Source organism: Empidonax traillii, unplaced genomic scaffold (assembly GCF_003031625.1).
Source record: "Empidonax traillii isolate 1590-97213 ecotype Southwest subspecies unplaced genomic scaffold, ASM303162v1 scaffold631:size1259156, whole genome shotgun sequence".
In the NCBI taxonomy this organism is placed as follows: Eukaryota; Metazoa; Chordata; class Aves; order Passeriformes; family Tyrannidae; genus Empidonax; species Empidonax traillii.
This window is the reverse complement of record NW_020955824.1, coordinates 999,735-1,023,368: the sequence shown is the minus strand read 5'-3', so window position 1 is coordinate 1,023,368 and position 23,634 is coordinate 999,735. Positions and strand designations below refer to the sequence as shown.

The 23,634-nt window shown below is 38.6% G+C and overlaps 2 protein-coding genes across 3 annotated transcripts in view; both read left to right on the top strand.

The window, feature by feature from the left end:
• The window catches only part of HBS1L (HBS1 like translational GTPase), a 60,599-nt gene extending 51,317 nt beyond the window's left edge, over window positions 1-9,282 (top strand). For both annotated transcript variants that reach the window (XM_027898971.1, XM_027898972.1), the window contains 6 exons: window positions 1,957-2,061; window positions 4,049-4,139; window positions 5,757-5,865; window positions 6,457-6,557; window positions 7,424-7,568; window positions 8,607-9,282. In XM_027898971.1, the coding sequence (XP_027754772.1) occupies window positions 1,957-2,061; window positions 4,049-4,139; window positions 5,757-5,865; window positions 6,457-6,557; window positions 7,424-7,568; window positions 8,607-8,618 (563 nt within the window). In that variant the 3' untranslated portion in view covers window positions 8,619-9,282. The remainder of the gene's footprint in view (window positions 1-1,956; window positions 2,062-4,048; window positions 4,140-5,756; window positions 5,866-6,456; window positions 6,558-7,423; window positions 7,569-8,606) is intronic.
• Window positions 9,283-11,034: 1,752 nt separating this feature from the next.
• On the top strand, window positions 11,035-22,962 carry ALDH8A1 (aldehyde dehydrogenase 8 family member A1). The gene is made up of 7 exons (XM_027898973.1): window positions 11,035-11,280; window positions 15,919-16,066; window positions 16,453-16,608; window positions 18,351-18,500; window positions 19,166-19,422; window positions 20,226-20,387; window positions 21,809-22,962. Exons 1-7 carry the CDS (start codon window positions 11,143-11,145, stop codon window positions 22,259-22,261), a joined length of 1,464 nt encoding a protein of 487 aa, XP_027754774.1. The 5' UTR covers window positions 11,035-11,142; the 3' UTR covers window positions 22,262-22,962.
• Window positions 22,963-23,634: the final 672 nt, after the last annotated feature.

Below are 23,634 nucleotides of genomic sequence, written 5' to 3'. Positions count from 1 at the left end.
TTTTCATGTGTACCTTTGAGAAAACACTAGGTATTGCACATGCTCTTGGTTAGCTGATTGAAGGTACTGAAGCCATAATGTTAAATATTGAAAACTTGCGTGGGAATTTACCCTAGTGTGTTACTAGTTTTTGTCATCTATGTCATCACTGTATTTATTTTTTCTACTTGAATTTTGTGACCTATGGGAAAGTGTGTTAGGATTATTGATAGAGATCTTTCAAATTATTATCATAGCTTTTCTGTTGCAATAATGATTTTTGTGTTGAGTTTAAGTTTCACAAAATGAGCAATTTTGACTAGATCTGTCTTGCTTAGGTGTGCAAAAAAATAATGGCTTTGAAAGGGACTCAATTTACATATATAGAGTTTATTACTAAATGCAGCATTTTAGGTGTTTTTCAGGCTATTTTTTCTTACCTTATGATCTCAAAACTTGATTAACTTGGATGGCACTAGAGGAAGTAGCTGCAGATATAAGTACATGAAGCAACAGTTGTTCTCAGCTTTATTCCAGTACCTGTGCATGCTCTGTAGGAGCTGTCCATAGAAGGGTGTAAAAAGTGCGAGTGCTGAGTGTACTCTTAGGTCGTTTGGAAAACCCCTTTCTTTATATTTCATGGAGATCTGAAGGAACTTGACACTTTGCAGGAAGCTATCAGCATTGGTAGAGGGTGAAACTTCAAAGACCACATTGGTTTGCCAAGCCAGAGCTGGTGATGATGTGAACAAAAGATAAATCATTCTTGATTGTACTTGGGAGTGGTTGAGAACCTGGAACCAGTTCATGTTTCTGGTTGCCTGCAAGTGCTTGCAAAGGCAGCTTCAGGTTCTTTTGTGTACCATATTGAGATAGCATTTATACCATGACTTGGGTATTCTTTTTCTAGCAAATATCTGCTTCTCCAGTTTTCTGGTTTTTTTTGGAATCTGATGTTTTCTGTTAATTGACTGTGTTCATCTCATTTGCTGGATTGAATAGAGGAAAATTAGCATGCAGGCATACTGGTAACATTTTTCTAGCTAGATAGATGGAAGCATTCATCAACATTGGTGATGAACACAAAAGAGCAACTTGGTAATAGGTGACCCCAAGATTTGAGGTCAACTTACTCTTTTAAATTCAGCTTTAAATTCAGCATTGTGAGACACAAAATACTAAGATGTGTGCTTATCACTGAATTGTGATGTTCAGCAAAAGATGTATTTGCTGTTTGTATGGGTACTGAAAATGTAATTGTAGAATCAGTTGAGAGGATTCTTTTTAAACACACCTGCAAGCACATGCTAAGAAGATGAGGCATTTCTTAAGGTGTATGTGCATAAATGTGCACGTGTAGGATATCTGTGGAAAATAACTGACATATCATTCAAATGATGAACGGAATGTTAGGACATCCAAGAAGAAAAACTTAGCAGATTTTTTATTCAGAAATACTTAAGTCATCCCCAGCAATAATAGTTTCTTATATTAAATAGGACTGAATCAATCTTTGATTTTTCCAGTAGTAAAAGTAATATGCAGACAGAGCATGTAGGATTCTGACTCAATTAAAAAGTAAATGGCATAGGAATTTGCACTTGGGTGCATGAGAATTATGTGAGGTCTGTTGTATGCTTTTTATCTAATTATAGGGAGAAAGTGCCGAATTAAATAATATTGCTAGAAATTAAATGGCTTAATTGAATACTGAAAAAAACTAAAAAAATATTTCTTCATGTAACTACATTTGTTTAAAGACAGATATTTCTTCCTTAGTTCTGAAAAATATGAGATCTAGAGGTTTTGAATTTAATGTTTCATTTTCATTATGATGTGCAGCTGGCTAACTTGCAAGTACTGAACACTCTACTGGGAGGGGAAAAAAATCTTCATTGCATTGCTGAGAGACTAACTTGTGATGGGAAATTGACCAAATTATGAAGTTTTTTGAAATCGTTGCTGTGTTTATTACAGACCAAGGGTCAGGATTTTGTGTGACTGGTAAAATAGAAGCAGGCTATATTCAAGTTGGAGAACGACTTCTGGCAATGCCTCCCAATGAAACTTGCACTGCAAAAGGTACAGTCTTCAGAAGCATGTTTACTTTCAGGTCAATGCTGGGCTAGAAACAGTTACTGAAATGGTAACAGACTGTCAAACTGATACTAACTGTCAAACATAAATTGTGAAAGCATAAAACGAATTTCTTTAGATGTGACTGTGTCTGTATAAATATGTCTATGAAGAGTATGTGAAATCTTGCATGCTTTTTTTTACCGTATCAGATAATCCAAATGTAATAACCTTGTGACTTTTGACATTGCTTTATGAAGACTCTGTAAAAACATCTGAGTTACAGCAATGTCTATAAAGATATGCATTACAGGAATCATTAGTATTCAGCTTTATTGTGAAGTGTTACTGCTGTTAGGAAGTGTGAAGATGTTGAACAACCTTGAGAAATTAAGAGTTGGATATGGAAAAGCTTGAGAATTAAGTAGTCTCTCCTGTTTGATCTTCCTAGGATTTGTCACTGATCCTTTTATAATGTCAGACTTTCAGGATATAATTGCCCTGAGCAACTAGAAAAGAGAAGAAAATTGGATTTAAATTTCAGTCCATTTGATTTCTAAAGAGAGGAGTAGTTAGACATTAAATGCTTATCTATTTCCTGATGAAGCTTGCTGTCTTTGCACTGCAGAGTTGTTTGTTTCATATGCAAACAGAAAGATAAAATTACGATTTTCCTGCACTGACCGGTGAATTAAAAATTGAGTCCTCAATCTAAATAAATAGGTTTCTGTATCTAAGTATTTAGCCTGAATTTAGCAATGTGCTGGTTTGACTGTCCTGTTCTGTTCCCAGACTACCTTGTTCAATGCTAGTTTGGGAAGCTCTTCAGTGTGCTAGTTTATACTGTTCTAGCACATTGTTCGCACGCACAGGAATGTTACAGTAACATGGGTGAAATGGGTATCACACCAGTGCAGTCACTCCCTCCTTCTGTGACTGGAGGAAGTAGCATGGAAAAAGATACTTTGTGTCTGACTATCACCGGTGGGATGATCATGGTTTTTCTTTTGTACTGCCTCTCATATCACTGAAATGCAAGTGAAGATTGGGGATATTAGTTCATTAAGCGTGTATTATTTACATTTAACGTAAAGAAGAAATAATTTATCGCACAGTGCTAACTAAAGGTAGTGTGCACATTAGAATTCAAGTTTTTAATTTCAAGAGGCTGATTTCACTTATTCTGTGAGAATGACATATATGTGAAATAATTATCAACAGTGCCTAAAAAAATGGTACTTAACATGCTTATAGTTGAATGATGCTTTCTGGCATATTTTTGGTGAGTATTTTTGGGAACAGATTTGCAAATCAATAGATACAATCTGTAGCAAAATAGAACTAGGTCCTATAAATATATGCAGTATTTCTAAAAACCAGTTTTTTCCCTTCTCTCTTGGTGTCTACCAGAAACCTCAAAATGTTAAATCAGAGCGAATTAGTCTCATCTACCAGCTATTTTAAAGAAATGAAAATATGCCAAAATCAGAATAAAACTTACTTTTAAAGATCCTTTCTAATAGACATGGTGTCGTGAATGAAAGGCTTCAGTTATGCTTTTTTATGAAAGAGTCAGCAAACCCACGTAAGGTAAATGAAAGTTGACATAGTACCATTAAAGTATACGAAAGATGCGGTCTAGGGTGTGCATGTGCCTCAGAGGATGGGTGGGGCAGATTCGGAGATATTAGTACTGCGGCATTTTCAGGATTGCGTCATCTGGGCTGATAACAAGTGCCAGGTCCCCTTCTCTGGCTTAAATAAGGCCATGTTATGGTGCAGGGTGGGGTGAGAGAGAATAGTGAATTCTAACCGAGGGGGAGAAAAGAGCTTCCTCTGTCTTCTCTGTTAAAAAGCTTTTACTCTCAACCCATTCATACTGAAAATTGATGAGTAATGGTTGATGAAGCACAAAGGGCCCAAACAGAGCTGTTTGTTTGTAGGTCAGAACCTAGGTACTTCACTGTGAGGTTCTGTTCTTACTCATTTCCAGGAATCACACTGCATGATGAACCAGTTGATTGGGCTGCAGCAGGAGATCACGTTAGTCTCACTTTGACCGGCATGGATATCATCAAAATCAAGTGAGCAAAACTGGGTTTCAGTCTAAGTAACGGTTTGTTTTTAATGAAAAGCTATATAACTATTACACTTGACTATTGGCGGTTTACTTGAAGAATGATGTGGCTACCAGGATATTTAAAACCAAAATGATGCATATCACCTGGCTTGCTCGTACAAACGTTGGAAACATCTGCTACATGTGCAACGGCAACCTCAGAAGAATACTGTTAGTTCTCATACTTTGCCTAGTGCTGACATTGAGAACCCTCAGAGCTTTTTTCCTTTAGGCTAGTCCTTGGACATTTTAATAGCTAAATTAAGTAAACCCTTGTTGCTAAGTAAAACAAAAGATTTTTTAAGAACTTACCAAATAATAAATCTTTCTAAAAAAACACATCCGAACAACTGCCATTTTGTAGCAGTAAGTAAAACTGGGCAACTGGAATTGATGGAAAATGTTTATTCAACACAGCTGCTTGTAAGATTTGTTTCTCTGAATGTTTTGCTGACCCTATTTTTGGGTAGGGTGGTCAGATAGTGAGACACAGCAAATCTCTTTATGTCTATTCCAGTCCACAGGTCTCATGTTAAGCGTTAGCCTCAAGCTTTTAGGTGAGTGTCAGTTGTTGTTCAGGCCAGAAAATCAGATCCATAATTTCTTCAGCTTTTTTACATTCCAGTTGGGCTTCAGAGAGCAAACTTTCAAACTACTCTTTGAAAACTGCCTTACATTGGTAGTTTTTCAAGTTTATGTTCTGCTTTTAAGGGAGAAGTACGGGTTTTTCTGTATTGCCATTTCCGAATGGGGTGTGATTTTCTGTGGTAAATGGGAGGGGAAAAAGTCTTGATCTGCTTGTTGAATGAAGGCTTGAGTCAATTCGTTACCTTAGTGTCATTCATCTTTTGGAGATACCTTAGATTTGTCAAGAAAACTTACAAATTTTTAAATCCTCTTGACATTGATGAAATTTGATGACATCTATTGTATATGTTTAGTCATGGCATTTGTTCTCTTCAGTCATGTTTTCCAATGTGGGATTAATTTTATTTTCATTTTAGATGGCTAAAACTAGCTCCTCTGAATAAGCTATGTCTAGTCTACTTCTCAAATTACAGCGAGCAGCAGCTATTTTGTGACTCTACATAGAATTTTTCGGAAATGAATGCTGCTCACAGCTCAAGTTTTGAGCCCTGATCATGGTGTTCCTTTATTCAGAAAACAGTTGAGTTACAGGCAGCAGCACTGAAATTTTGGGCACCCTGCACTATTTTGTGCTATTGATCTGAAACACTGAATCTCTGAATGAAAGTCTAATTCTTAAAAATACCTACGCACAGGAAACAGTGACATTTATAGAAACTGATTAGAAATGGACGTAATTGTTCACTGAACTAGACAGACCTCTTCATGCATACACACAAAATAAGGTAGACATTGTCTAGGAATTAATTTTGTTACAAGCTTCTATACAGTGTTCCTGGATATATCCGTGCATCCACCCCCTCACTGCCCTGATTATATTAAAGTGGTGTAGTCTTTCCTTTGCTTGTTTTAAATAATTATCTTTTTCCAGTGCAGTGATTAACATTTGTATGTCAAGACATATATATATGGGTGTTTTTGTTCTCTCTTGTAGTGTGGGCTGTGTATTTTGTGATCCCAAAGAACCCATTAAAGTTTGCACTCGGTTCAGAGCTCGGGTTCTCATCTTCAATATTGAGATTCCAATCACTAAAGGATTTCCTGTAAGTCTCTGTGAAAGCTCCTGTGTTTATTACATGTTCCTCTCCAAGTTTGACCCCCTGAATACAAGATACATTTAAAATCCAGAAGTGGTTCTGTCTCTCTAGAGGAAACAGGTTCTTCTATAATTTGAAGCAGATGTAATGGGCTGCTCTGTCTGCTTATGCATATTGTTATTGGCTTTTAATACATAGCTGAGCCATTTCAGAGAACGTGAGTTTTGCCACAGCTAGGCTGTCCTTTAGAGGCTCACACCTTGTAGAGGTATAATGATGCACTTAGGTGTAAGATCCCTTTTACAATAAATAAAATATTGGTTCATGCTGCACTGAGGTGGCATAAGCAAAACACTTAAGAAAGAAAAATATATTTGTGATGACATAAAACATGGCCTTTATGTTATATCTGTAGAGATCACAAAGTTTAGGAGCTAGAAACAGTTAACTGAATGTGATGCAGACAATCCTACAAGGGAAGTTCTATAAGCATTTAAAAAAAAAAAGTCTTAAAACAAGCTGATGTTTTCGGGTATTAACTCCTAGGATTGCTAATTATTGTAGAATGTTTAATAACTGAAAAAAAAATATTTCTAGGTGCTTTTACACTATCAAACAGTAAGCGAACCTGCTACTATTACAAGACTGTTGAGTGTCCTGCACAAAAGCACTGGTGAAGTGACAAAGAAAAAACCTAAGTAAGTGGTTTGAATAGTTAATGATTACTCAAGAAATGGGTTGACTTTTAATATCAAGCAGTTTCTACAATGAATCGCTAATATGTTTATAAGAATATGCTTTCATTGTCTTAGTTGGTTTCATGTTTGGATTTCAGTGTGTTTTACAAAGTGAAAAACCTCCTGCCCACTTGATAAATGTGGAGCACCTGAGAAGTCAAATGACTTGCTTAAGGTCGCTTGCAGAATTGGGAGTGAATCCCAGATCAACAGCACTGCAATTAAAGAGTTTTTGTCCTTTTTTTATCATAGTATTTCTTTTTTTCCTGTTAGAGCATGGGGTCTCCTTATGGAGCTGGTTTACTGTCTAAACTACACTTGACTAGGCAGTGGTCCAGCTAATAGGGAGTCTTCCCATACAACTACAGTAACCTCCCTCTAGTTATTTAAAGCTGTATTTGGCTAGAAATGCAGTTTGATACATACAATGTTATCAGAATAATCCTTTTCCAGAAGTTGCATGTCTGAAAACTATTGCAGATTTCTACAGAGCTATGAGTTGGCTCTTTAGTTGTGGGGTTTGAAACAAGACTTGATTTGTACTTGGCATCAAAAAACAGGTGTTAATGAGATAATTAGCTTCAAAACAATTTGCTAAATATTGTGATGAGTGCCCTTCTCTAGAAGTTTTTGAAGAAACCTCAGATGCCCTTTTTAAATGTGTACTCCAGGCAAATGAGTGTTCAGTCTCATGGCTTGGGTTACACTTGAAATCAAGCTTGATAGTTATACTTTGGCTTGATTTTCCCCCATTTATTCAGTGTTCTTTTCTTCATTTATGCATGCATATATATTTCTAATAGAATTTTTTGCTTATTTGCCTGCAGGTTCTTGACTAAAGGACAGAATGCTCTAATAGAACTACAGACTCAAAGACCTGTTGCTCTAGAGTTATACAAAGATTTCAAAGAGCTGGGGAGATTTATGTTACGCTACAGTGGTTCCACTATTGCTGCAGGAGTTGTTACAGAGGTATGGTGTTTTTATAACAGACTTTCTGTTCTGCAAAGGAGTAATATTATGGTTAGGATCTGTTTTACACCCTCTAGCCTGAAAAATTAATTTTTTCCACTAAAAAAGAGGCAGTGCTTCAGCAAGATGTGAGGAAATTTTGCCATGGTTCTGTTCAATTTATAATGAATAAAAATTGCTCTATTTAGAACTTTTTCTACCTCTTCAGTTAAAAAATAACCCTTCAATATTTTAACGTACATCAGTCTTTTTGAAATATACTGGAAATAACTTGCAAATAAAAAGTATAGGCCATTATTACTGTGTCTAGTTAGGGTCCCAGATCTTTTTCTGTTAACATTTAAGACAACTGTACATTTCATTCTTACTGATGCCTATAAACATTTTCTGATTCTTTGTAAGAGGAATCAAAAACTGTGGGGCTAAACATAAATGTTTTGCCTTCTGCTAGAAGCCAAAAAAATGAATGTCGCTCTATCTGTCACTTTGAAAAGATGTTGCTATTATTTTTGGATTAGAATTTGAGTTCTAATTTTAGGCCTGAAGGAGTGCAATTTAGTCACATAAACCTAGTTCTCGTACCAAGACTTAAAGAGTCATTTAATATCAAAACTTGGATTTAGGGCATGAAAATTTCTGGTTTCCCCATGTATGTGTAGGAATGATGTGCTAGGTCTGCCAGAGGCTCTGGGCCTTTTGGAGCTTTAATGCTCTTACCAATCTCTCTGGTCTTAAATAGGATCCAGAATTAGGTCTTTCATCTTGCACCCATTTTTCGTAAATTTAACTTGAAGTGAGTGGGATTCTATTTAGATCTATGATGACCAATGTTTCTAGAATTGGGACTAAATAACCTCTCTGATTGTTATTTGGGAATTGCTGTTTTAGTATCTGTGATCTTGTTCCAGAGAACTTTAGAGCAAAAGGAATTAGTTTTTTCCACAACTAACTGCATCACGTTGAAAAATGCTGTGATTGTTTTACATTCAGTACTTCATTTTTCACCGTAGGGTTTTTTCCATTTGCTTATATTTTTAGATTAAGGAATGACCATGGTGACAGAATTTCCACCGTCCAACCAAAATGCAATCAGATATCCAAACTTCTGTCTAAGAATCCAGTTATTTCAGTTGAAGGAACAAGTGCAATTAATTGGAGAGAAGATGATGATGGCAAAAGCTAAATCATGTGAGACATCTGGGGATCCATTCATCTGTCTCTCCCTCTGCAGAACAAGATGCCAACTGACAAGTAACTGCAAGTGTTGCACTTCTTGATCTCAAGACTCCCATGTGTTTCTCCGTGTGGAATTTAGGCCTTAGAGAAGTTGATGGAAAAATCTTAGAAAGTTGAATTGGAGAAAAAGATGATGAATTATCATGAAAAAAGCTCCTTACTTCCAGACATAAATTGTTTACATATTTTCTTTGATTGCTTTTTTGCTGCACATTAATTCAGTAAAGTAACTTTATTGGTCTAATATATTTTTAGGTTTGAGTTGAATTCATATTCAGGGAAAAAAGAACTATTTAGTTTGTTTTCAAGAGAATGGCATGTAGTATTATCCTGGGATTATTTTCCCTGTCCCAAAATTTATTTAAAAATGAAATTTCTTTTGCTGTGTAGTGGAAGCTGTGCCAACTCTGGCTAATTTTATTTTTTAAGAATAGGAATATTCTTAAGAGTAAGAGTAATAAAATAAATTTGTCCAAGCATTTTTGTCTCCTTCATCTTTTACTATTTAAACAGTTCTAAGTTGTGTTAAATAATTTTTTGCTTTCCATAACCAAGAAGTTTCAGAGTAAACTTGCAAGCAAAAATGCAAAACTGGCATCCAACTTGTTTTTCTGAATAAACAATTTCAGTTTTTCTCATGTTACTCAGTGCAGCTACTGCGCATACACATCTCTTTCATCCAGACTTAGTGCTCTTTTGAACAAAGGCTGACAGTTTAATCTTATGATGTCTGCTAAAGCCAGTTATTGTGCTTACTTATGCCTCTAATTCCTTCCCACTTTTCAGTAATGGGCAGATGAAACCTCCCAACTAAAAAAGAAGGTCCTTCTGCCACCTGCAGTGTAAGCTCAGGACAGACACACTTGACTACAACTTGTCTTTTCTTCAATAGGATGTGTGAAAAGACCTCAGGTATTTCAAGACTTGTACGAGTGCAGAGTGGAGACAACTCAACTTTGCCCATAGTTAGTAGCAGGGCACAGGAATTAAGGTACTTGCTTCACAGCATCGATCACTGGAGTTAATTAAAGTAAAGTTGTGAGAAGTAAACTGAAGTAAAGGTAGTGAACAACACAAAAAGCCTGTGATTGTTACTTGGTTCAAAGTCATGTATGGTCTGCACCTACACTTTCCACATGCTTTTTTTGGTAGGTAACTTTTTTGCACTTAAGTGCTTTAACCCCAGTTCAGCAGTTGACCACGTAGATAAATGGTACTCTTGACTGCACAAATGTTTTTAGAAGTACCAGCAATGCTTTATGTGCATGCAAAACCCTATGAATCTGAATTACCTGAAAAATGTTATTGCCAAAACTGAAGCTTATGAATTATCGCTGTTTGTTATGTCTTTTTGTAGTTCAGAAGTTGCACTTAAGTTCTTACCAGTTTCACCATGCCAACTGTGAATGTTTCAGTGCCCTACTGGATTCCAGAGATTCATACTGCCTAGCTCCTGCATTGAACCTGTCCTACTTGAACTTGCCTTCAGACATTGAAAATATTTAGGTTGCTTTTAAACCAGTGGGCAATTACAGGCACAAGAACGTGTCTTCAGTTTTAAAACTTGCATAAATTTCTTACTGTTCGTGGACAAGGAAGTGTGATACGGGGTGAACCTCTGATAACTCTTCTCACACATGATTGCAATAAATTTTCAGGCTCACTATTCTGTGATGGCAGAATAGCTACTGCATGCTTTCCCAGTTTGTAGCTTGGGAGAAGCAGAGGTATTACCTAATCCAGTTTCAATGTGACTGCACTATCTTTCAGCACAGATTTGAACTCTGCCCGGAGGTGCCAATTGGTTGAAGCCTAAATGATCTGTTATTGTGCAATAGAAACATATCACCTTTATTCAATCAAAATATGCTTGTATGTTGATCCACAAGAAATTTGATGGCTTGGCAGCGGCTTAGGGTGCAAAACCTTTCTAGACTGCTAATTGAAACATTCACAATCTCCTGGTGACAACATACTACTCTGGGTGTAGTGTTTTGAGTATCTCTGGAGTTCAAGGAGGTGGCATGCAGTCTTAGAGCAATTTGATAATCTGAATCTTCCTTTTTTTCTTTGGTACTTTATTTCCTAGAGAGAAAGAAGAGCTGTTTTCCAGCAGCTATGCTAGTTTTGCCTTCTTGCTTCGTCACAGAAATAGTAATTTTTCCCCATTCCCCCTTTCCTGCTGTTGTAACCGGGATTTGTTCCCACATGCAAGCAAGCAAGCGGTGCAGGGAGAGAGAAGGGGAGGAGTTCAGACTCGCTGTGCAAATACATACAGACATACTAATCTAAACTGATGCCTCAGAAGAAAAGTCACAGATGAAGCAAGCAGCTAACGATGGCTCAGTCAAAGGCTCTCTTAGTGCTGGAAAACTTTATAGGTGGCAAATTTATTCCTTGTTCCTCCTACATAGACTCCTATAATCCGTCCACCGGAGAGGTCTATTGCAAGGTGCCAGACAGCGGCAAAGAAGAGGTGAGTATTATCCAGATGTACAAAAAAGTGAAAAATGTTAAATGCACATAACAATAATCTTTTGAGTAAGAGAGGCTGACGGTAAGAGAACAAAAAAATTAGTAAGACTTCAACACTTAAATGAGTGAGTTGTAGTTAATGTTGTAGTGCTGTGTAATGTTGGTAATGTTGCAGTGCTGTGTAATCCCCTCCTGTGGCAGCAAATGCTGTTATTTTTCACATTTTGCTACTAGAAAGTTGCGGTCTGGATCCTAAGCTGGTATGAATCAACAAAACTTCAGTAGCTTGCATGGAGTTCCGTTAGCTCACATGGGAAATATCCTGTGCATAAGTTAACAATAATGCTCAGATTGGCTGTAAGTATAAACGGACTGTAAGGGAGAAAAGTGCTTATTGATCTCTCTGTAAATAAACTTATAGACACCATACGTAACTAAATGTGTTCTCCTTTAGTGTCTTCATGATTTGCAGTTTTCATTTAAAAAGATTTTTGGCTTGTTGTCTCTTCTCTGAAGATGGTAAAAAGCTTCTGGACCTCTTTGATTTTGGTTTAGCAGTTGGATATTCAGCAGAGGTGATGGAGTGGCTGTAATGAGTGCGTTTCTTCTGTGTGAAAAGGTTTCCTGATCCCACGCTCTCTAGTGGGATGAATGTTTTCATGGTACCTTGTATGTGTGCAGGTGTGGATGGGCAATGACATTCATCAGAGGAGCTACCGTTTCATTGATGCTAATTTATAAGGGACCTACAAGTCTGTCCAAAATAGTGCTTCAGATTTAGTGAAGAGAGAAGCTGCTGGACAAGCTTGGATAGCACAAAGGACTTGGAAAATATTGAGAAGTAGTAGCAGACAGTATTTTCAAAATTATATTTAAAACAAACTGCTACTGTCTGTAGCTCTTTACTTCACTTGCACTTCAGCCTTATTAATATCTTTTCTCTTTGCTTCTCTCAGCAGAAACCTTTGCACTGTAATTTCAACTGGGTAAATATTTGTTAGATGCTGATGACCAAGGGTTAAAGAGTAACAGACTGGGTTTGTTAGAATAAGTTCATTACAACCATAGTTATATCTGAACAGACTTCTCTTTAATGTGCAGGTCCAAATCTTCCTGTCCATTCATTTGCAAAATCATTAAAAGATAATCAAGAATACCAGAACAGCCTAACAAAGTAGGCCACAGGCCACTCTGGAGATACAGTTGAAATTACCAAGAGCAATGGCTTTTCTCTTTCAGTTTCTGAGTCAGTGGTTGTATGTAGCAATGGGAACCCAATTTAAAGACCTGTAAATTTGGTGAGTGCTTTAGTACCTACCTTTAGACTGCTCGCAAGAAGGTTAGGCTCTGCAGAGCTGGCATCCACTGATGACTGATGGAATATGCTGAAGAAAATGCAGTCACATGTCACTTGAGGTTATCTAGAGATACCAAAATAAGCATATAGGCCTGAGTTCAACAAAGAACTCAGGATGCTGGTTTCCAGCAAGGCTTAATGCCCCACTGGGTATTTTCTTGGTTAATTTTAGTGGAAGATTAGAAGGTGAAACGGAAGGAGACAGCAAATCTGTTGCTGACCCTGGAGTTTAACACCAGGTCAGCTGCAGTAGCCATTTCAGCCGCTTTCTACCAAAAACATTGAATGAACTTTTCTCAGGGGTTAGTTTGTTCCCCCACCTAGATATCTTAAATTCTGAATAGCAGTACCACAGCAAGCTGAGCAGGTGCCCTGTATCTCAAAAAGACAGGCTGTTGAGGAAAAATTAATGCTGGCAAATTTCTACTTTCCAAAAACCTCTCTTTAAAGAACCTTCCTCCTCTCCATCATTCCCTGTGAAAGCAAAATCATGTCCTGAGGGCAGTTCAGTTTGGGGTATTTTGATATCAACCTTTTACGATGGGTCTGGATTGTGCATTGTTTCTCTGTGTCTGTCTTGTGCAGAACAGGAAAGCAGAAGGAAGTGTTTCAGACACACAAGTTCATAGTTGAATTCTTACATGTGTTTTGTTTCTGGCTTGACTGTCTTTGCTACTTTTTACTAGTCTAAGTAACTGTTTAACTTTTGTATTCTGTCTTACATCTGTACCAGTTTCTCTCCTTTTTTCCTCTTGCCTTTTTAGATGAATCTACTGGCACTTAATTCCTTCCTTTGCTAGTTTTTCCTTCTGCTACCTATGAAAAAGCAACATTTTTGTCCTTCTTCTAAACATGCTGAAGGGTTAAAAATGCAGGTAGCTATCTCCTGTCCTGGCAACACCTGGTGGAAAAGGCCACAGAGGAGAGGACAGATGAGCAGCAGCATCACAAGATGGGAGGGTGGAAGAACAAGTTAATTAGTCAAGGTGGTATGGTTTCACAGAGGGTGAACCTGTTCAGGGTAGCATGGCATCTGCACCGGACTCGCTCAGGAAGCTGCAGTTCCCCTTTCCCAGGCCTGCTTTGGTCCTGCTTCAGCTGTTCAGTGACTGACAGCCTGCTATCATCAGCACTTGAGCAGTAGGCTGTTGAACAAAAGTTGAAAGACTAGATTCTAGGTTTCTGGGCTTGGCAATGATCCATGTGACCTTGTGCATGTTGGTTTATTTCCTTCCTTGGCCTCTCTACTGGTATTGCTCTGGCTCTCAAACTCTGGGTCTTACTTTCGTGAGGACCGTAAATTCTCATGTGTGTGGGAGGGGGAAGAAGAAGGGGTAGGTTGATTTTTTCCCTGCTTGAAATTTTGTGCCCTCATTAGTAAAACATCATTAGAGTGTCTATAAATTATTTTGTGATGGTTTTTATAACACCTATCACAATCTGAAGTGTTGCCTAAAAAGACCATGGAGAAAAAGACTCCAGGCCAATTTAATGCGTAAGATAAGATAAAGAGAGCAGTAGGCCTAGAGGAATACACAATGTGTGTGCGCACTCAGACAGTGGTTCTATGATTTTATAATAAGGTCCATCCAATCCCAGGTCTGTCCACCCCTGGTTCTGCCCCATTCTGCCCCAACACACTCCTTTGGGAATTGGGTCTGGGGGCATTTGGGATGCCTTCTTCCTCATCTTCATCTTCTACCAAAGCAGATGGTAGATGGAGATACAGTCCTTGGAGTTCCTCCAAAGTTCTGGGCTTGAAGATTGCTTCATCTGTGTAATATCTCCTGGTCCAGGCCTAGAGTGAGATGTTCTTAAACAGGGGTCTTTTTTTATAATTCTACCTTGGAAAAAGACTAAGTAACGGAATTTAGAGACATTGATAAAGGGTAAGGGATATAATACAGCTACATTAAAATCTACATTTACTACACAACTACTTTTAAAATCTACAAAATCTAAAAAAATCCAAAAAAGCTCTGAGACATCAGAAAGAACAAATTTGGAACTCAGTTTTGCAGAATTGGTGGAAAGGAGCCTTTAGTGACTGCATGGGAGCCAGCAATGTGGCAACATTTGGAAAGGTCATAATGGTCTGATTAATATTACATCAACATCTTCCTAGTTACTGATTTTGGCAGATCTCCAAAATCTAAAGGAATTTTATGGCAAAAATTTTGGGAAACCAGCTAAGACAGCTCTGACTAAAAACCCATCTTGATAAGACATTGGGAACAATAAAGAAGTGATACATAGGAAGAAAAATTGGAAAATAGGGCACTTTATTAAAACGTGGAAGGATATTGATGACCATCTTAGTCTTGATAAACATCAAGAAGGAACTGCTTATAAATCAATAGATGCAGGTAACTTCCACTCAAGAATCTGGAGGAAATGATTGATGGGAGAGAAAGCTTTTGCTTTTTCTTTCTGAAAGAAATTTCAATCCTTTGAAGCCTAGTCTGCTTCAGAAAAGTGCTGGTAATCTGGCACTGTTCAGAAGAAAGGTCAGGCTGAAGGACCATGCAGCAGTCGTGTACATCTCAAGTGAAATACTGATAAGACTGGTATGCATTTATATAAATGCATATAATGATCTTTACCTGTAGGTTTCAATAGGTGTCTGATGAGAGAACTGATTAAACTCCAAGAGTTTAGAAAGGAATTTTTTTTCTTGTGAGGGAATTAATGAATTTCTAGCTGTGATCTGGTAAAATAAATTTTTTCTGAGCATCCATTCCCTAAAAATATTCTTTGTCCTTGCTTAAACCAAACGGAGCAAAGAGAAGGAAATCAAGGGCTAGCAGGGCATATAGTCTGTTCCTTCTGCAGCCCCTTACTTTCATCATTATCTGGTACAGCGGAAGTCCTGTATTGCAAGGGCCGTGGATGTTTAGACTGAAACAGCATTTGCTCCAGGGGAGATTCTTGCTATATTTTCCATGAGAGAAAAGATTCTGCTTCAGTTTGGTCAGTTGCACTCGCTGGTACCAGTTGACCAGTCCAGCATTTCCTCCAGGCCTGAAGGGTTGCCTGCAAGTTGCTGGAATTTGGAGAAAAGCAAAAGTTCCTGTCGAATTTTCTTTTCTAGATACTCTATTTCAATTACACTTCTTGAGTTATAGGATAGTGTTGTGATGGCAAAGGAGAAGCTTTAAGCTCACATCTTCCCAGCAGTGTGATCTGGATTACTAGCCTCTGAAATATGGATTCATCTGCTGAGTGTTTGATACTTTCTTATGCCTTTCATAAACATTCACCATCCCTCTTTTACTTTTTAAGGTGGAAGCTGCTGTCAGAGCTGCCAAAGATGCCTTCCCAATTTGGTCCTCAAAAAGTCCATTGGAAAGATCTCAGATCCTTAACAAATTGGCAGACCTGATTGAACATGACCTGGAAGCATTTGCACAAGCAGAGTCAAAAGATCAGGGTAAAAACTGGAACTGTTCATCTCAAGTGTGTCTTACTGATTATTGAAATGGAGGATTTGGATGAAATTTTTAATATGGTATAAACTGTTGGAGCAAACTGGCGTTGATGTGCATGAACTTTGAAGAAATTTTGGATTTTGGATTCCTGGGGCATTCTTGCTTTTCAAAATTGCTGATACTGATTTCAGTTGTTAGATATTTGGAATGCATTACTGGAGGGGGGCTGTTGTCATTGACTAAGGGTTGCACTGTGCTGGGGGTTACTTGGGCGCAGGACGAAAGACATTTCCCAAAAAACATGCAAATCAACTTTCAGAGCAGAGCATAGAGCACTGTTTCTGTCCATGATAACAGCAGTGTGCTTGCTTGGTTGGTTTTGTTTCAGGAAAAACTATTACATTTGCCAGAACAGTGGACATCCCTCGAGCTGCATACAACTTCCGATTCTTTGCCTCTTCCATCCTTCACCACGTCACAGAGTGCACTGAGATGGCAACCATGGGCTGTGTGCATTACACCTCAAGGGCACCTGTTGGAGTTGGTATGATGATCTTGACATGCTGAATAGCTTGGCAAAATGTCTGCCTCAAATGGGGCTCAGCAAAGAGAGCATTTTTTCAACAGCGTTTGTTGTCTCTTGAGTCACGTGCAAAACATGGCTTGTCCACTAAAGCATCAGCAACTTCACATAAAATCACTTATGCTACTTCATGGCAAAAAAAAAAAATTATTGCACACCTTTAAAAGCCAAACCTGCCAGCTCTCACCCTCAATCTCTCCTGTGTTTTGTTCGGGTGAGTCTTTGTAGGTAAGCATTACAGCTGTGGGTCAGTGAGGCGTGCAGAGCATTTAACAGCTAATCCTGCAGGGAGAGCAGGATACTCCTCACCTTTAGGAAAGCAGTAGTTGTTTACAAAGAGTCTGTGACGTGAGTGCACATGGGTTGATAAAGCAGTTCTAGCTGGGGAATTGCTGAACTCAGCCACTAGATGCTGCTGCTGCTTCAGAAATGAAGTGGCTATGCTGAGCTGACAAAGTAATGGTGTTATATTGATTTCATTATTAGGTTATATTACATATATATAATATAAACAAAACATATAGCATTAAATATATATGAATGCACCACATTTACACTTGAATTATTTAAAACATAAATTTGGCTAACCTAGTGAACCCATTTAAAAGTTTTCTTGAGCAGTGGAGAACATGGCTACTTCTGGTAAAATCATTCTCATAATGAAAAGTCCCTCACCATGTCTACTCCATCAAACAGCAAGAAATCCTGTGGCTTTTGTGAGGAGTCACACCTAACAATCACAGATTTTTTTCATAATTTCTCATAAATATGTAAAGTGAAAATATTCCTACAGGCAATTACTGAAAATAATTCTAGTAATTGAGCAATTTGTGAGAACAAAGGTTTTGTACAGTGATAAATTTTGGCACTGATGAGTTAGACTAAAATTTATCTGTAAAATATGTGCTATATGTTATAAATACTTTTGTAATATTAATATTGAAAAACAAAAGCTTTGAAGAGCAAAAGAAAGCAAGAATGATCTGAGCTAACACATTCAGCCTGGAAAAGAGAAAGCTCTTGGGAGACCTAAAAGAGGGCTGAAGAGAGACTTTTTATAAGGACATGTAGTGATAGAGCAAGGGGTAATGGCTTCAAATTGATGGAGGGTAGGTTTAGATTAGATATTAGGAAAAAGTTCTTTACTGTGAGGGTGGTGAGTCATTGGAACAGGTTCCCAGAGGACTGGTCAATGCCCCATCCCTGGAGTTGTTCAAGGCCAGGTTGGATGGGGCTTTGAGCAACCTGGTCTAGTGAAAAGTGTCCCAGTCCACAACAGGGGAACTTGAACTAGGTGATCTTTAAGGACCCTCACAACCCCTGTAATTACCTTCACCTGCTGTTTGCTAATACAAAGTATTACCACAGACCAGTTGATGTAAATGATTGTTATGGCTAACCTTGCATTAATGTTCCTAGGAAACACTGAAAAACTTCCTGTGAATATCAGATTCTGTCCTGAAGAAGAAGCAAAACTTTGATTCAGAAAGTTCAGCTGATCACTTTTAGAATCATTTGCACAATTCTTTTAAAAAGTTATTTGTCTGAAAGAAGTGCTGCAAATTTATTGTACAATTTTCTGGAATTTAGAGCCATAGCCAAATTCCCTTCGTAAATTTTTATTGGTGTATAACTTCTTGAGGTCAGAGAAATGAGTTTTGTATCCCAGCAGATTCAACTTCTGTCTCTGATTTGCTTTGTAGCTGGTTTAATCAGTCCTTGGAATTTGCCGCTGTATCTGTTGACCTGGAAAATAGCTCCTGCCATAGCATGTGGAAATACTGTGGTTGCCAAGCCAAGTGAGATGACATCTGTCACAGCTTGGATGATGTGCAAGCTCTTGGAGAAAGCAGGTAAGTCCTGTAGCGTGCTAAGGAGAGGGAATGGGGTGGAAATGCTTGTCCATGCATCATTTTGTTGAGTTTTTTTTTGTTGTTGTTGCAGAAATCAGAAGGTGCTCAAAGGCTTTGGGAAAGACTGCTGTAGCTGAATGTTGCACTGGAGAAAAAAAGCTCTCCTGGTCCTCACACTATCCTATCTCTCCAACCCCAGCTGTTGCCCATTTTTGTCTACTATCTTCTGATTAAAAGTTTTTGTGGGTCTCCTTTGCCCCTCCTGCACTCTGCATAAGGATGTCCTTAAGTCTGTAGTGTCAGCAGAGGAGCCATGAGAACATACAAGAGTGAGAATTAGCTCTTGGTATCTGTGTCATGGCTGTATTTGGTGCCCTGTTAACTAAAACTGGAAGGATGATTGTTTCTTCCCTGAATGACTGAAAACTGGATCTCTGATGCATATCAGATGAGATTGACTGATCAGTGGAATTGGTTTTATCATTTAACTCATGATCTCCAGAGCTATTTAACACCATGCATTTCAGCTTCTACTTAAGTTAAGGACCAGTATTTGACACCCTGGAGTTACGGGTGATTTCTAACTTCTGGGACAAAACACAGTGAAGTGAAACCTGCTGAGCAATGGGAAGGGTACAATGACCGTGTGCCTTTCTTCCCACCAGGGGTTCCTCATGGGGTGGTAAATATAGTGTTTGGAACGGGCGCCAAGGCAGGAGAAGCCCTTGTCTGCCACCCTGACGTGCCTCTGATCTCCTTCACGGGAAGCACGCTGACGGCCCAGCGGATCACGGAGAAAAGTGCTCCACACTGCAAGCGGCTCTCGCTGGAACTGGGAGGCAAAAACCCCGCCATCATCTTCGATGATGCCGACTTGAGCCAATGCATCCCCACCACCCTGAGGTCCAGCTTTGCCAACCAGGTTCCTTTCACCTCTATGGCATATAAACCCTGTTTGCAGCAAGGAGGGGCGTGTGTCCAAGAGTTTGTGTGCATGTGCCTATACCTTTGGATCTGTAAATTGTCAAGGTCTGTTTCGAAATTGTGTTGTGAGAAAAGCCTAAGTAGAAAAAGGAACAAGGTTTCATTATTGCACAAGCAATAATGAAGGATCAGAGTAATAAAGGGCTCATCTTTGTGCCCTCCATCAGAAGGTAACAAGGTGACATTACTCCTCTCAAAAGAGATACATTGCTTATCTCTTCAGGAAGGAGCTGCTGTAAGTCCCATTGTGCAAGTAAGTGCTTGCTGATTTGCTGGAATTAAATTAGGAGACTTCCCCTACGTTTTACGAACATTGTTCTTCCCTCATCACCACCTTCAGGAGAGATTACCAAAGCCAGGAAACCATATCAGGGCAAAGGCTTAGAAAAATAGCTTGATGTCAGAAATGGATTATCAGGAAATGAAGACAGAGATCATTCAGAATAGGAAATCACATTTGCTACGAAAAATGTTGAAAAAGAAAACATGAAATCAATGAAAAATCAAATTTACTTATGGTAGTGACTGCATGATCCTGATATTGTTTCGTCTTTTCCTTCCCTTTTCCTTTTTTATCCGGAAAAAAATCCCACTTTGCAGTGCTGGTTTATGGAGTTTGCACTCCTGAGGGTGTGGGGACACAAGTCTCATTGTGTGACATGTCTCCTAGGATGCATCAGTAGTACAGTGTAATATGAACCGATATTGTTGATTTTGTATTTGTTTCTTTCTTTTCGGTAGGGTGAGATCTGTCTCTGCACCTCCAGGATCTTTGTTCAGAGGGGCATATACAGTGAGTTTTTGAAGAGTTTTGTAGCAGAGGCCAAGAAGTGGAAGACCGGGAATCCCTCAGATCCTACAGTCGATGTGGGAGCACTGATAAGCAAAGAACATCTAGAAAAGGTGATGTTACACAGAGTTTGTGATTTCATCTCATCTTCTAGAGGGCTGTGTAAGGTGATTTCAGAGGTATATGGAAAGGATCATGTCCTCTCCAAGATCAGCTCTGAGGGATGATGACTCAAAGCTGTTATAAGGCATCTTTTTTATGAGGTTTCTGTTGCCTGTGGCTTGGGATCACATGATTACTCTGGAAAAAATAATTTAAAATGACAAAAAATATTTCTTCTGTTTGAATGAAATAATTCTAATGGTTTCTAAATCCTTAATTTATATTAACCAATCTTAGAGCTCAGCAACATTTTCATGGATTTTAATAGTGCATTTGCTAAGATCACTTATTTGCCTAATGAGTTAGTTGACAAGCTAAAAGTCTTATTTTTTTATTGCTCTGGCAGATTCTGGGGAGTACAAAACACAGTTTCCTAGAACTGCTTGTAGTAATTTGGAATTGCCTATGTGTGGACAGTGGCTGAGATGGTGCACTGTTAAACATAGTCTGCTTTAGTGGCTTATATGAAATGAATATTATGGTGTCACAGAGAGTTTATGATATGAGTTTATGAGTTTATGAGCAGCTGCTCATATCTCAAAACTATCTGACACAACCAGCATAAGTAAGAAAAAAAAAACAAAAACAACAGACTGAGAGAAAACCAGACCTTTGTCATGCTTTCTGATGCCTCAGCAGGTTCTCTTGTTCTGAATTAGAGCAGGAGAAACACCTACTTCCCGAGGTCCTCTGTCTGTGGCTCCATAAAGTACTTCCAAGTTTAACCTACCAAGGTGCCTAAAAGAAGAAAAAGAAAAGGAAGCCCTGTGGTATCTCTCTGGGCTTTCTATAAGGAGAGAAACCAGACAACAATTGCAGAAAGGCAGAAGCAGATCAACAGCATGTCCGATGTTAGCATATGGTGGCAAGCATGTGGTGGCAGCAGCCATGGAAACATCTTTAATAATTTATTGATGAGATTTTCTGTAGCATTCATGGCTTCATCATCCTAGTGGCATGTAAACATTTAATAAGCCTACCTGTGAGCCAGGAAAATATTACTGATCCCTTGGAGTAAAGGAGTGAACCACGGCATGGAATATAGGGCAAACTGCCCTAGAAGAAGGGAGGGAGGCTCTGGGAGCACATGTGTTTTCACCAAGGACCCTACCCTTTTGACAGTACTTATCCAGAAGGATCAGCAGTGTTGCTTGCTAGGCTAGTAAGTTAGGAAAGAGCAAACAATTGTTTTTTCAGCAAGAAATACACAGCTTTCCTTAAAAGAAACATAAGAACAAAAGAAAGGGAAAGCTGCCCTCTGTTGTAGGAGGGCAGTATGTTCCAGTTGGAGTTATTCAGGGGCTCCTGCTGATGTGTGGACCCTCAGGATTTGATGTCCTTTAGCACTGATGTCTTCCTGTTGCTTCCCCAGGTAAGGAACTATGTGAAGAAAGCCCAGGCTGAAGGAGCCAGAGTCCTTTGTGGAGAGGGAGTGGATGCTTTGGATCTCCCACCTGGCAACCAGAAAGGCTATTTCATGTTGCCCACAGTTATTACTGAAGTTAAGGATGAATCTTGTTGCATGCAAGAAGAGATCTTTGGTCCTGTGACGTGTGTGGTAGCATTTGATACAGAAGAAGAAGTGATCAAAAGAGCCAATGGTGTGAAATATGGCTTGGCAGCCACTGTGTGGTCCAGCAATGTGGGACGGGTTCACCGGGTGGCACGCAGGCTACAGTCTGGATTGGTGTGGACCAATTGCTGGCTTGTGAGAGATCTGAACTTGCCATTTGGTGGGATGAAAGCCTCAGGTATAGGAAGGGAGGGAGCAAAGGATTCCTACGAGTTCTTCACTGAAGTCAAAACCATCACCATAAAGCACTGACATATGTAAAAGGAAGTATTTTAGAGTAAAATGATGATGGTAATTTGAGTTACAAAAAATGAATGACAGTAATTTGAGTTACCAAAAATGGCTCTCTAGAACACAGGCTGCTATTGTGGCTATCTTTTTCTTGGACTGTGGTCAAATAATATCAATGACAATTGAAAACAGCCATCCCGAATGCTAATGTTGAAGGCAGCTTTTCATGTTGAATGAGAAGATCACTGTGGACTCCACAGTCAATCCATCCCCAGCCAGATGACTTGCCTATTTTATGGATCCTAAAGCTTATTGAGTATTTGGGTCTCAAAAATCTGTCTCTCTAAGGCAGATTGGAGAAAGAGGGATATGTGACTGTACCTCTGGTTGATGAATTACCCTGAGGGACAAAGCGACAAGCACATGGTAAGGCTGATATTGTAATGGGAATCAGTCCATTTTCACTCTAAACAGTATGGTCCAATATCAATCCATATTGCACTTCATTGATATCAGATAAGGACTAATGCTATTCAATACTGAAAGCCTGAGGAACTACCTTTAATCTACTAAGTGGTTTTAAACCATGGGATCATGAAATTCTCATTATATTCACAGAGACAATAAATATTTTAGTTAAAACCTGCTTTATAGTGTGCAGCTGAATCATCCTAATGCCTGTTCTCCAACTATTTTGAAATTAAAGCCTTCTTTCACTTCTAGGCCTCAGTGATAGTGGTTTTTAACATCCTTTCACAAAGGTATGGCTTCATCCCAGACAACATCATTCTTCATTAATAAAAACTAGAAATGACTCCTAAGAGAACTAACTGTTGGAAATGTTTGTCACCAAAATGTAAAATCATTTTCAACTTTTCCTTGTCTGTTTGCAGAGATTTTTTTTTTTTTAATTTGGTATATCATAAAATTGCTTGCATTCAACAAAAAGATGTATAGAGCTGGATACACATTTATACCCCTTCCCCCTTTCCCCCTCCTCCCGAGAAGGTTAGCTTGCTACTGAATTTTTAAAGCAGCCCTTCATGATTTGTTTTTCAAGTTTTGAGCTGCATTTCACAGTAAACAAAGCTGCACAGAGTTTCATAAGTGCCTGTATTCTGAGAAAAGCTAACGAATCATTTGGATATTTTTGCAGGGCTGTTGGGGGGGAAAAAGAGGGCCACATAAAAAATAAAAAAAATAGATGAAAAATTATGACCTAAGAGAAGTGAAAGAATGGAGTAGCAAATAGCTCTCTGCTGCTTCTTTGCACACAAAAAAAGAAAATACAGAAAGATTTGGGGTTAATAAAAAATGCAGTTATATTTGTGGTTTATAAATTTTCTAAAGTTGTGGAACTATGATGTGCAGGGCTGCATTATTACCTTATAAAA

Coding starts and splice junctions, on each gene's coding strand:
- ALDH8A1 (XM_027898973.1), top strand. CDS start 11,143: ATGGCTCAGTCAAAGGCTCTCTTAGTGCTGGAAAACTTTATAGGTGGC. Junction 16,067..16,452: donor AGCAGAGTCAAAAGATCAGG/GTAAAAACTGGA, acceptor GTTTTGTTTCAG/GAAAAACTATTACATTTGCC. Junction 16,609..18,350: donor AAGGGCACCTGTTGGAGTTG/GTATGATGATCT, acceptor TTTGCTTTGTAG/CTGGTTTAATCAGTCCTTGG.